Source organism: Clytia hemisphaerica, unplaced genomic scaffold (assembly GCF_902728285.1).
Source record: "Clytia hemisphaerica strain Z4C2 unplaced genomic scaffold, Clytia hemisphaerica genome assembly, whole genome shotgun sequence".
NCBI classification, from domain to species: domain Eukaryota; kingdom Metazoa; phylum Cnidaria; class Hydrozoa; order Leptothecata; family Clytiidae; genus Clytia; species Clytia hemisphaerica.
The window spans coordinates 1,237,159-1,250,840 of NW_027104389.1; the positions used below are offsets into that span (position 1 = coordinate 1,237,159).

Below are 13,682 nucleotides of genomic sequence, written 5' to 3' on the forward strand. Positions count from 1 at the left end.
CGTTCTTTGTGATATTGTACCCCTCTTCAAGAAGAGGTAGCGTCGTCAACCAGATAGAAGCACCTTTTTCGGAGCTTATTTCAACGGCCTTTCGCTGGTGGATCGGAAGTTGTTCGATGATGGTTTTCCGTCTTGCTTCTTGTCTCTTGGATTTTTCGGAACGGATTTCTCTTTTGATGCCGTGGCTTTCGTTGTATTCGTGAAGAAAATGCTTTCGTTGAAGGATAGCATTTGAGAGACTTCGAGTGACTTTGATCGAGTTTTCAAATTCTTGGTCGGACAGCTCGGTGTAAATAGGGATAGCAAGACCTCCCATTTTCGTTGGGAGTGAAATCAGCTGCCGCTCGATGGGAGAACAATGAATACCATCTGTTATGGCAGGTATGAACTCGTTGTCCAAAACAAAATCGAACTCCGCTAGCTCATCTACGATGTTGGGAATCGTACGCATCATGTATGTTAGCTTGTGTTTGAAACCTGCCGTAAAGCAAGTGTATGCTGCCTGCGGTTCGATCTGGGCAATTTTTTGACAAGACTTTTAATTGGTCAATTAGTTCCTTGACTTTCTCCCGGACGAAGGACTTTTTATAGCCCTCCGAGCCAATCGTTGCTCCGAGATGTCTTTTTCCTTCAACGGTTACATTTACTTTGCTATCTTTAAAGGTACTTCTAGCAGCTGTTTCAAATCGTTGCTTGGTGATGAGCCATGACTTTGTTGCCTCAGGATAATAGCCAAAATCGGGACCAAGTGAACATAATTGCTTCCACCAAAACAAAAGCTCGTCGATTTTTCCAGCTGCAGTCAGGTCGTCTGCAAAACCGGCTGATACAGTATCGTGGTTTTTTGTTATGCTCGCATTGACTAGCATGAAGATCAGGGGTATTATCGCGACAGCATATATCGCCATGGCGACTGGGTCTCCTTGCGTTGTACCCTCCTTCGAAGATATCTCTACTCCACCGATTACGAATAGCCGTAGGTTCTCGGCATAACAGTTACGAGCTAATTTTTTTTTCCGTACATGGACGGAAGTATCATCGACGGTCGGGAGTATCTCATCTTGACGGTCGGGAGTATCATCGACGGTCGGAAGTATCTCATCTTGACGGTCAGGAGTATCATCAACGGACGGAAGTATCTTAAACTTATCTGAAACCTTGAAATATTGACCCGACCGGGGTTCGAACCCACCAAATGAAAGAGTTTCTGATCAGAAACACAGCGTGCTATCCGTTGAGCCACACTCGCACAGCAGAACACAAAATTAGGAAATACTTATAAGATGACAAAAAAGACGGGCGGGGGGGTAATGTTATTATAATATGGGTAAAATTGCCCCTTTTTTAACCTGACTGAAATTCGAGCCGTTACTAGCAACCCTGCGGGGCCCAAGGCGCCGAGTATGCAACCGGCACAGTGACAAGCCGTTACTACCAAAATCTTGATCACGCAATCACGCAAGAAAGAACCCAAACCAATCACGCCATCAAGTTTGATCAGAAAGAAATATGAAGAAAGAAAGAAATTACTTATAATTGGATTAATTTTGGCGTGGATGAAATTTGGCGGATATTAAATCCCTTCCAAATTTAACAAAATATTTTTAGAATAGAATTTCTATAGAATATGGATTTTTAGAAAAAATACCACGTAATATTTAGATTACCAGAGCCTAACATCTTCCCGTCGATTTTAGAAAACTGATCTAGCCAAATAAATCCATGCCAAAATTAACCCACTTAAGGTATACGGATAAGATATATGTTTTCTTGCAGTAGGCGCAGGATTCACAAAATGACCATCAACAACTGTCAACATAATTGACTTTATTTAAATCAGAATCTCCCTCCATATTATCTTTAAATTTAAAATTTCTAATAATAATTCAAATAAAAAAATCCCACGTTGTTGCAAAAATTAAAAAAACAATATTTTCTAGTAAATAAAATGTCACAAAAAATGATCGTTTACATTACCACCAATACCGATCAACATTCGAAGGAAACATTTCAAGACAATTGCAGCATTTCATGCAAAAAGGTTTGAAACCAAAAGTTTATATTTTCAAAAATAAGTTACTTTCCAGCAGCCATTCTTCTAATCTTCTTCCAGCATCATAGAAACTAGGTTGGCATCCGAACATTGTCCTTCACTTAATCGTTCAGGCTTCAAAAGAATATAAATTCAACAATTAGTCGTCTCTCTCTAATTCGATCTTTAATGAACTAAAAATTTCTTAACGAAAGATTCGAATTACAGAGAGTAATTTGAACCACTTTGTCAGCTGAGGGAACCAATATTTTAGTTCGAATTACAGAAAGATTCAAATAATAGAGGTTCGAATTAGAGAGAGTTGACGGTAGTACGATCATAAACAGTACAACAACTACCATCAGTGTGTCATCGATTTTCAAACAAGAGATATTCTTTGCCAGTTCCAGGCGAGAGTTTCTGAATTAATTATACGCTTTTGACAGTGTATACTTTTGATAATAGATCATTCCATTCTATATCCATACAGGGGGACAGACATTTCCAGGGGGGTTAATTCTAGATGAATTTCCATAGGGTCTAAGGATTCTTCATTTTTTCAATGAAGAAGAAGTCTCAGATTTCCAAGGGGTGGAAGACTGATTTCAGTTCGTTCACCCTCACTTTAAGAACGAATGAAGATAAGGATTTTTTTTTGCTCTTTTTTCAGAGGCTATCTACACATTTTTAAGAATTTTTCTTGGTTGAAAAGGTTCGTCCACTCCCCCTGTATGGATATTAAATGGATTCAATAACCCAATAGCCAGATCATCACTTACCGTTCCCCATTTAATGAGTGTTGGAATGGACTTCAAGAGTGTCTTTGGATGCTTTCGAAATTCATTGTCAGGATTCTTCCATCTTGAAAAGAGAGGTGAATTAATTATTGTTGAAATTGTGAAATTAATCTCTCTAGTTTTCACTTAGAGTATTATGTTTTGTTATAAACAACAAGTGTCTGCCCGCTTGATCAGGCTCGTGTTAAAGCTTTTGAACCATCCAGGCTGAGCCTATGGTTATATAATGTCCTTATGAAGTAAGGATTTTTCTATGTGGTATATGCTCATATAGTGAATTTAGCTTAGGGTAGAACTTTCGAATTATGGAAGTAGTGGAATGTGACTAGTCGTGGAATGTTTTATTTTTTACTTGACCACTTCCATACCTTTTTGAAGCAGTGGGATGCACTGTGTGTTAGAACAGAAAAAAATTAACATAATTAAATATCCCAGGCTAGTGTGTATACCTATGTTAGGATTAGGAAATCTGCGAAGCTGAGCCTTCGTATGCTTATAAGCGTTACGCTTATGAAAAACATGTAGAGGATATGTCATTAGTTTCTCTTGTTTTTGATCATTTTTTCAGCTCAACAAGTGTTCTCCAATTTAAATTGGTATTAAAGTTTATCTCAATATAGTCTGCAGCTGAGACAAAATCTATATCTATATCTTTTAATAGGATAGCAGTTTTGTGCCCATTAAAAAGATAATCCAGAGTGGAATATCATCAAAAAAGAAAAATGAAAAAAAAAAGATAAAAAAGGACGGAGAAGAAAATCAACTTCTCATTGAATAGTGCTATATGATCTCCATTTTCACATCACAAGCTCTTCAATCTTAGAACGTCATAGATGCGTCAATCGTCAAACGTCAATCAGTGGTTAACTTTGGGATATATCTTTAGATTGTACAAAATTTTTTGAAAGATATTTTCACATTAATGATGTTTTAAATCAATGAATCACTCGTCCGAAAATGATTATGATAGCGCAGTTATTGAAGAAGTTGATTTTTCCTTTATTATTTTCAATCTTTATTATCCAATATCTTTTGAATTTTTTTTCTTTTTTGATAATATTCCACTCCTGTTTATCTTTTCAACAAACACAAAACCACTATTCAATACTAATTCGATCCAAATTCACAGCCTTTTTTATCTCTGCTGCAAATTATTTTGAGACAGACTTTAGGATTTCTAACTTTAGGATTTTTATCATGGTTGACCTAATGTCAGTTACATAGTCCTAAGAAGAGCCTCAGATATATCATTTATCAATCTACTGTACATTATATTTACATTTACACTGAATATAGTTTTCAGGCCTAAAGTGAAATAGCTGAAATTAATCTCAAATAACTTCCTCAATATATCAATTCAATACAAATATTCAAAGTTACTGAGAGAGTTTTAAGACTAATAGTAGGCAGACCCTGTGTTGCAGCGGAGAAATAGCACATGTGATGTTCTATAAATTTTGTAATTACTGCAGTACTCCATTTGATCAATACAGTATGTTTGAAAAAAGCCAAACAGAATTTTTATAAAGAAAAATCCTCTTTTAGCCAATTTTTAAGACCTAATTATTGGATTTTGTTTTACAAAAAAAAAATTTATTTGCAATTGAAATTGTTATGACACTAGGATTAGATGATTGAGTTACGGATTTCATTTTGTGGAATTCTGTTACTTTCTTTCTGGACACGTTAATTTTACATAAAAGAACTTACATTGGCCTGTCTCCTGCGATGGCTACAATGAAGACATCTGTATCTTTGGAGGACTTCAAACAGTTTTCGATCACTGGTTCCGCTGTAATAAACAAAATTAAGAATATTTAAAAAAGATCAATTGTAAAGTGGGTTAGAGCTAGTTTTTAAGAATATGGGAGTATGGGGTTTAGTAGTTTGGAAGTTAGATCTTTTTATTTTCCAATAAGTTTTCAAGTATAATGATCTGAGTTATACCAAAATTTTGGTCTGAAAATCCATAATGGCTAAAAATTTCACTCAGACTGATTTTAACTTCCATGGCACCTAAAATGATTTTTGATATGGAACCAAAATGAGATATTAGCTTATGAAAAACACTACAAATTAGACTTTAGAGTCACCAAATCTTTTTTGAGTCTGCTAAATGACGTGCCCACGTGCCCTCATTTTTTTTACGTGCCTTACGTGCCTTCGTGCCTTACGTGCCTTGACGTGCTCGCGTGCTCGCGTGCTTACGTATCTACGTGCCCTTCAAAATTTTACGTGCCCTCCAAAATTTTACGTGCCCTCCGAAATTTTACATGCCCGACGTGCCTACGTGCTTACTTGCTTGCGTGCCCAAAGTTTTGACGTGCCCTCGAATTTTGACGTGCCCTCGAATTTTGATGTGCCCTCGAATTTTGACTTGCCCTCAAATTTTGACGTGCCCTCAAATTTTGACGTGCCCTCAAGGTTTGACGTGCCCTCAAATTTTGACGTGCCCTCAAGTTTTGACGTGCCCTCAAATTTTGACGTTCCCCTCAAATTTTGATGTGCCCTCGAATTTTGTCGTGCCCTCAAATTTTGACTTGCCCTCAAATTTTGACGTGCCCTCGAATTTTGACGTGCCCCACCTTGATGATTCATTATCAGAAGACATTTCGTCCCTCTCCTATGAATTCTTCTGTGAAGTTAAACTGTTCCTCGTTTTGCACACAAAAATCGCAAAAAGTTGACACAAAAGAGTAAAAATCAAAAATCACCGTATTTACTCATCATCATATTGAGTACACCACACGCTTCACAGCTTTTAATAAGGTTGTCCTTGAATATATTCGCGAAAGCTATTGTTTTCAAGTGTCGCTTATTTACACATAAGAATATCGTTGATTTACTATTTTCTTTTTAATTAAAAGTGCAGACACAGACAATTTGTATAAGAAAATGTGGTGTTTAAAGAAACACAAACTTTTCTTTTGGTCAGCGGATTTAAGATTTTCAGCGTCACTGACTTTATGATGTTTTACTTAAAATGTTCTCCTTAAAGTGGAGACAACATACGATCTTGCCAAAATGGAAACACCATTTTTTACTGTTTTTTAATACAAATTTCCAAAAAAAATTGGCATCGAATTAAAAAAGTTTTTATATAGGGAAACAAAAAACTATGAGACTGTCTTTGTGCAAAATTTCAAGTTGTATTTCAATGTGATGCTTAAGATTTGAAGGGATTTCTAATGCCATACCTCTATTAAAATCTTAAAAAATTCCTTCCTATTTCAAAAAGTTCTTATAATTAACACTATATCCCCTAACTTGAAATAAAAAGAGAGCCAGTTGATAAAAAGTAAATAGCACGCATCTCACATATTTTCTCTTTTTTCAACCAATCAGAAAAGTTCTTTATTTAGTTTCGGTTGATTCGAAGTATTGCTTAACCATCTCCCTCAGTGTTTCTTGCTAATTATTTATAAGCAGACAAAACATCTTCTCCATATTTTTTTCTTCCAACTTTAAAACCCCAACCAAGTGTAGTGTATAATTTATCATAGTGACAATACTGTTGTTAATTTTGATAATACGTCAAAATTTGAGGGGACGCCGAAATTTTAGAGCACGTCAAAATTCGAGGGCACGTCAAAATTCGAGGGCACGTCAAAATTCAAGGGCACATCAAAATTTGAGGGCACATCAAAATTTGAGGGCACGTCGAAATTTGAGGGCACGTAGAAATTTGAGGGCACGTCAAAATTCGAGGGCACGTCAAAATTCAAGGGCACGTCAAAATTCAAGGGAACATTAAAATTTGAGGGCACATCAAAATTTGAGGGCACGTCGAAATTTGAGGGCACATCAAAATTTGAGGGCACATCAAAATTTGAGGGCACGTCAAAATTTGAGGGCACGTCAAAACTTGAGGGCACGTCAAATCTTTAGGCACGCAAGCACGCAGACACGTCGGGTACGTAAAATTTCAGAGGGCACGTAGGCACGTAAGCACGTCAAGGCACGCGAGCACGTAGGCACGTTGGGCACGTAAGGCACGCGAGCACGAAGGCACGTAGGGCACAAAGGCACGTCAAAAAAATGAGGGCACGTGGGTACGTCATTTAGCAGACTCATCTTTTTTTGATCTGAAGATCATTATTCGTCTCGTTCCAGAAAAATTTCCAAGAAAAGTCAAATGTACTTTTGATAATTTGAAAATTTCACCAAGAATGATTCTAACTCCCCTTAACCCCTTGATTTTGCTCCACAATGGAGTAAGTGGTGGAGGTGGTGGTTTGACAAAGATTTTCCTAAAACCTTAGTTATTCATTAAAGTGTCATGGAGCAACTGTCTTAATAAAAGCAATCCAGTCCCTCTTGTCAGCTATAATCAGCCCTTCTAGGTCAGGGTTTTGAATTCAAGCATGCAAGAAATGATATACGGCTAGTTCGAAACACGGGTCACGGGTCACAGGTCCGGGTCACGGGGCACGGGTTACGGGGCACGGGTCACGGGGTGACGGGGCAGCTCAGATCAAAGTAATTCAATCAGAAAATGTTTTAAAAACACTAAAAGTTATCAAAAAAATCAATTTTAAGGTATTTCATCCACGTATGACAATTTAAAAAGCTAAAACCTAACCACGTGCTTTCCACGTGCTTTCGAAGTTTGCGTCGTGTATAATGCAGACCAGAAAACACCGCAACATATTACATACATATAATAAGCTTATATTATCAATAATACACTTTAGTGTTATATGCATGTTATATGTTATACGTAAGTAATATACATATTACAATTCCCATCCCTGAAAAGCGAGCTATCTCACGAAAATGATAGTACGGCTATTGTTAAATCATATCTCATTCTAATATCCCCTCCATCACCTTGAGTATGAAAATAATTTTAATGGATAATAACGTAGAAATGATGGTACTTTATAAATGTGTCAATATTTTCCACCTACCATTATGAATTTTTAATAAAAATGACGTAATTATACTCATATCTCTAAAACCACTATCTTGCAGCATTTAAAGGGGAATTAACGTTTCAAAATTGTCAACAAATAAATTACAGATTCAAATAGAGCTCATTGAGACAATTTCAAATATATATGGTTTATAGGGCTTTACTCTTCTACATCCGGAATAAGAGTTGTTTGAAAATTCCCTTGCGTTGCTATGGATACGGAAAATGTGACGTAGCATACGCCCTGTGTTTCTCTTTTTTATAAGGGATGAGTGGTGAATGATGATTAAAAATGCAGTTTTTGAGTTTCTTTTTACCGTTAGAAAGTTCACTACACCTTTGGAATACTAACTAGACTCTCCTAGTATTATTTCTTCAACGTTTTGCTATAACTACTCTAAAAAAGATTATTTTCTTATTTTTTTTATCTCTTTTACAACCAAATAGAGTGTAACAGTAAGAATAGTTGGAGCGCATGTGACGTCACAAAATCAACAGAGGGGGAGTTTTTCTCCATTGTAGAGTCAAAATTGTGAGAAATTAAAGATTGAATAACTCAATGAATAAAAGACATTATGAAGTGGTTCTTTTTTTGTTCGATCACATTTTTCTTCCTCTTTAATGTTTCGAAAAAAAATCTCAGGGTTAATTCCAAACGTTAATTCCCCTTTAATCGTTTTAAAACATGTCAATCTATATCCAGTCACATGATTAGCATCCTATTGAGTATGAAAAGATATTTTGCTGTAAATTGGTTCAGAGGCCTTATATTTCATGATTTTGACAATATTTTTGTCATTCAATATTATTTTGTCAAAATTTGTGGATGACATGTTATTTAAAAATATTCATGATAATACTATTCGTATATAATTGTTTCAGACATACTATACTAGTAGTATTAGTACTATTATATGTGTTATGTAGTGCGTGTTATGAATTATACGTCATGATATCGTTATATTTTTTCCGGTCTGTAAATTGTATGCCCCGTGCCCCGTGACCCGTACCCCGTGCCCCGTAACCCGTGACCCGTAACCCGTGACCCGTGTTTCGAACTAGCCGAATGATATAACGGGTGCGCAACAAAAAAGTTTCTCTCTTTAAAACTAATTTTCTCAAAATCTAAAAATTTTAAAAGAACCATTCTTATTTCATTGGAAAGAAGAAAGATAAACTTAAAATTTGATGTGTCATTTTAAATTCGATTCATTAGATCAAAAGATAGGTTGATTTTTATTGTTTTTGAGCACTTTCAGAAAATAACTTTTTTATTCAATAGGGCATAATTTCTGAAATAGGAATTGTTCTTTTTTACGCCCTGTTTGGTAATTAAAGAAAGCATGTATACTTCTAAGCTTTTATGGTAGATCCCATTTGTAAATGATTTCAAATTGAAATTTTGAAACTTTAATAAAAATATCTTATTGCCGACCCAAAAAAATATCAGCGTTTTGATTGGTCGAGAGCATCGAGATATTTGCGATATTTCATATTTCTTTAGTCTGGAAATATGACCGCGTTGACTTTTGGGGGACTGGGTAAGCGGCGGGAGAAAAATCAAAACAAAACAGCCGAAAAGAACTGACTTTCGGAGAAACTGGCTTGGGAATCAAAGGGAAAAACGCAACAAAAATATGTTCAGATTAACTTTTACTTTGGAGTTCTTCCATAAAAGACACTAAAATCAAATCTGATAAACTAAGAAATTGTAAAACTACTTGACACGACCCAAATATTTTCAGCTTTTGGTATAAAATTTGTCCGTATGTAACCAAACAGTTTTTTATCAATGCATACAAAAAACTTGAGATTCTTGAATGCTTGCCAGTAAGATTTCTCATAACATAGCAAGGGAAGTGGTGATTTTTGAAAAAGTTCTCTCCTAATTCTCCTTCTTGACGAGGTACGTCCTTGAATTGTAAACTCAACAATCATTTATACATCTTCCTTCTAAAATTCGAAACAATTAAAGCTTGACGATAATCAAGAAAGTATCCAAATTGTTTTGCTCTTGAAAAAAATTTTATTCTTTAACCATCCATTATTACAAGCATACATTTCCATCATGGAACTCCTTTCCTCTGTTATTCTTTTCCATGCATCGAAACAAAAACATAGAAAAAGAATGAATGTTATCAATCTGATTAATCCAACGATGAAGGGTTCCTTCTCTATCGAAACAATACTGTACACCATCTGCATTTTGAATTATCAATCTAGAAACTTTCAAATACATCTCTGAAAAATCTGTAACTCTTCAAAACAAAACTTCTCGATCGTAAAATGATCGAAAATGCTCCTCTGTTTTGTTTTTGTGTGAATATTGTCGGCGGGAACATATCGAATGTTTTATTGTTCGAATCTAACGTTCGAATTAGATTTTCGAATAAAAACATTCGAAACTACACAGAAGAAAGAATCAAGGCGGAAGTAAGTTTTAAAACAAAAACAAAAAGAAATTTATATCAGGACAATTTTTTTGAGTCGACAATAAATTAGTTATCACATGACTTCTCGTGCAATACTCGATATTTTACTCGTTCCGAGATTTTACCGATATTTTTCCTCGCCTAAAGGCTCAGAAAAATATTACGGAAAAATCTCGGAACTCGTAAAATATTTCTCGTATTGCACTCGAAGTCATGCGATAACTAGTACGTATTTTTTCAATATTTTACCCCTCGTTTTTGCAAATGAAACCCTCAAAAAAGCATTCAGAGACCTTCTATTTTTTAAATACTGAACAATTCCCGAGACAGCGCTTTGATTTTTAAGGCCTTGTTTATACGCTAAAGTATAAAGCATTTTTTTGCTTGAGAGTCAAGTAAACGATATAGCGCTCTCGCAGCATTAATCTTTGATATGCATTTTGGCGGGACGCTAGTGTGACTACCTGAAAGAGTGATTAAAGAGATGAAAATAAAAAATACTACCTGGAACAACTTACCGTGAGTGGTCCTAAATCCGACCCCCCAAATAACTGCTATGAAAAAAAATTCTATGTTTATAAACATTCCCTCTCCAAGTTGAACAATAAACTATTGCAAGAACTCTCGCGAAACAAAACATCTAACAAGATGACTATAATGTCAAGAGTCAATTATTGTGATTGAAAAAGTGTGAGTTGTAAAAATGATTACCTCTACGGTATTATTCTGAATCCGTTGCTCGTGTTTAAAATGTTAACAATTTTGTAATAAAAAATTATGTTTTGTATAAGAAGCAATTATTGTTATATGGTTCAATTGGCAGTTACATCAATATGCCTTCTTACCTGTCTTTAAAAATATAAATAAAAGTAATCACGAAAAAGGACGCGAAAAAAAAAGACATAAGTGTGAGAACAGAGTAATCAAACTCGTTAGAAAAAGTACCACTAGAAGTTATAAAAAAATCAACCTGAATAAATGCAATCGGAATTCCAGAGAACTTCATAATTCCCCAAACAACATTATATTACTATGTCAAACTCCCATTACATAAATTTTACAATTACGTCAGAGTAGACTTCGCTCGCCACCGAAGAGGTTTATTTGGAAAGGGTAATTACATTTTATTGTTCGCTTCTTTTTTAAAGATTGGCCAGGTTGGAAAAGTATGAATTTCTTTGTACATATTTTACCTACCCTAAATATTTAGGAGGCTGAGTTTTAAACGAATTGTCAAGTTGAAACGAACGATAAATGTATCAAGGTCTGTTTTATTTACCCCCTGGTGACTTAACAAAAGAGACTTAACTCGATGTTACAATCCAATTATTGAAAGTTTGTCTCGGCCTTTTTATAATGAGCGAGACATACGTTCTCTGATTACGTAATTTTCATATTGACATTTTCGAGGCATTTTGATGTAACTGATTGGTTCAGTGTATCAAATCTCTCAGTTTAGTTGACACTTTGGTATCTTCATTGCGTCACAGCGAAAGTTTCGTTTTTATTTTAGTTTGTATCTTTGAAAGACCCCATCGGATTTAGGCAGGGCTGTCGGATTTAGGACTACTCACGGTATAGACCTTTTTTCAAAGAGGACGTCCTGTTGAATAATTATGTAGTCCAGCCATAAAAACAACGATAGAGCCATGCATAATTACTGTATCATGCATATTGTAATAATTATGCATGGTTTTATCATTCTTTTTCTGCTGGACTACATAATTATTCAACAGGGTGGCCTCTTTGAAAAAAGGTCTATATAACAGGAGTTTCTTTGTAAATTCCTACCTACTGTGGCTACTGTACTATTTTGAATGAACTAAGCTTCCTGACTATTCCATTCAAAAGTTAAATCTAAAATATATACCTTTCACACAATCAGGACACCAACTTTTTCCAGTTGTAGGATCTTCTGAACCAGTGCAAAGCACAAAAATATTGCTGGCATCTTTGCATTCTTTCTCAATTAAAGAAAGGAGTTCAGTGACGGACTCACAACCAAGTTGTTTGCAAGGCATATTGTTATAGTGATGATGGGCAAGTTGCTTTTTAGTGGTTCTTCCTTTGGACGTTTTTTCCTGAAAAATCCCCAGACGCCTATTCTTCGAAAATTTCACAGAATAAAACACTTTCGATATCAGACGCGCAATGTTCTGTCGCTCTTCTCCGTGGTGTATATTTTTTTGTTAACGAATGGTCAAGAGTTGGAAAAAAAAGCGTAACGGAGAAGAAAAATCATATATCTTGGAAAAAAGACTGGGATCTAACAAAACACCTTCTGCTGGATCCATATTTTGGCTCAAGACTTTACAGATCCCATACGACCGACCAATGTCGAATATTATATAATTCTAGTGACGTGACTATTGACCTGTGAAGTGACCGGGTAGAGACAAAACGCAGAAGTGTTACGAGAGAGAGAGTATGTACATATTATATCGTGTATAAAGTTTGTTTGTTTTTAATCTGTTTTTAAACTGATTTTATTTGTTTTTAGACCTGATGATGACAAAAAATGTCGAAATATATTGTTAAAATTGTTGGTTACATTCCTTATTAATGTATGAAAAGCCACAATGTTTTTGAGCAAAGAATGTATTAACCAACAAACATATAGTTTCATGACATTGACGCAGTTGACTCTGTAACTTTCTAGGCGCTAGGTACAGTTGACAGTAACTCAAACTTCTTAGAAATTGTTCTGGAAAATGTGCGTTCTGCCGGGCCGCTCCACCATCAGTTAGTCACACTCTAGCGTCCCGCCAAAATGCGTATCAAAAATTAATGCTGCGAAAGCGCTATATCGTTTACCTGACTCTCAAGCAAAAAATGGGCCGATTCATGGAAAAATAACCCGGCGCTTAAATGAAATTAACATTCCCAAATACTGAGAAATTGCCTAAAATTTGAGCCATAGATGAAATAATTTGAGCCAAGCCAACCTTGAGAAATAATTTGAAGATAACTTCCCAAGAAAAAGATCTACGGAGGAGACGGAACCCACCTAGATCCGTGCACTGCTGGATAGGCTATTTCCCGGAAGTTTTGCCGGACACCTCAAACACAGACCCATTTACATGTGCGGAATTGTTTTCACTTTAGCGTATAAACTAGGCCTTAAAAATCGAAGCGCTGTCTTGGGAATTAAATGACAAATTTTTGTTGGTTGATTTTTGCTGCTGGACGTTTTATTTTGTTTCAAACTTTCAAGTTTTAATTAATTGTCTTGCGAACTTGATTCAGGTAACTCTCATCCTTGTTGTTGCAAATAGACCTTTTTTCAAAGAGGCCACCCTGTTGAATAATTATGTAGTCCAGCAGAAAAATAATGATAAAACCATGCATAATTATTACAATATGCATGATACAGTAATTATGCATGGCTCTATCATTGTATTTATGGCTGGACTACATAATTATTCAATAGGACGTCCTCCTTGAAAAAAGGTCTATACATCTTGTAGATGACTGATGTTTTTTTTTCTGAAAGCTAGATTTCCTAG

General features: G+C 35.5%; 1 protein-coding gene across 1 annotated transcript; it reads right to left on the reverse strand.

The window, feature by feature from the left end:
* Positions 1-1,833: 1,833 nt before the first annotated feature.
* Positions 1,834-12,335, reverse strand: LOC136819533 (thioredoxin domain-containing protein 17-like). Its single transcript, XM_067075767.1, has 4 exons — positions 12,047-12,335; positions 4,540-4,621; positions 2,812-2,893; positions 1,834-2,167 (listed from the first exon to the last, which is right to left on the reverse strand). Exons 1-4 carry the CDS (start codon positions 12,195-12,197, stop codon positions 2,099-2,101), a joined length of 384 nt encoding a protein of 127 aa, XP_066931868.1. The 5' UTR covers positions 12,198-12,335; the 3' UTR covers positions 1,834-2,098.
* Between the last annotated feature and the right edge of the window lie 1,347 nt (positions 12,336-13,682).

Excerpts from the sequence above, each read along its gene's own strand:
- LOC136819533 (XM_067075767.1), bottom strand. The coding sequence starts at position 12,197 with ATGCCTTGCAAACAACTTGGTTGTGAGTCCGTCACTGAACTCCTTTCT. Across the intron at positions 4,622-12,046 it reads GTGTCCTGATTGTGTGAAAG|CGGAACCAGTGATCGAAAAC; the intron begins GTATATATTTTA and ends TGTTTATTACAG. Across the intron at positions 2,168-2,811 it reads CACTCATTAAATGGGGAACG|CCTGAACGATTAAGTGAAGG; the intron begins GTAAGTGATGAT and ends ATTCTTTTGAAG.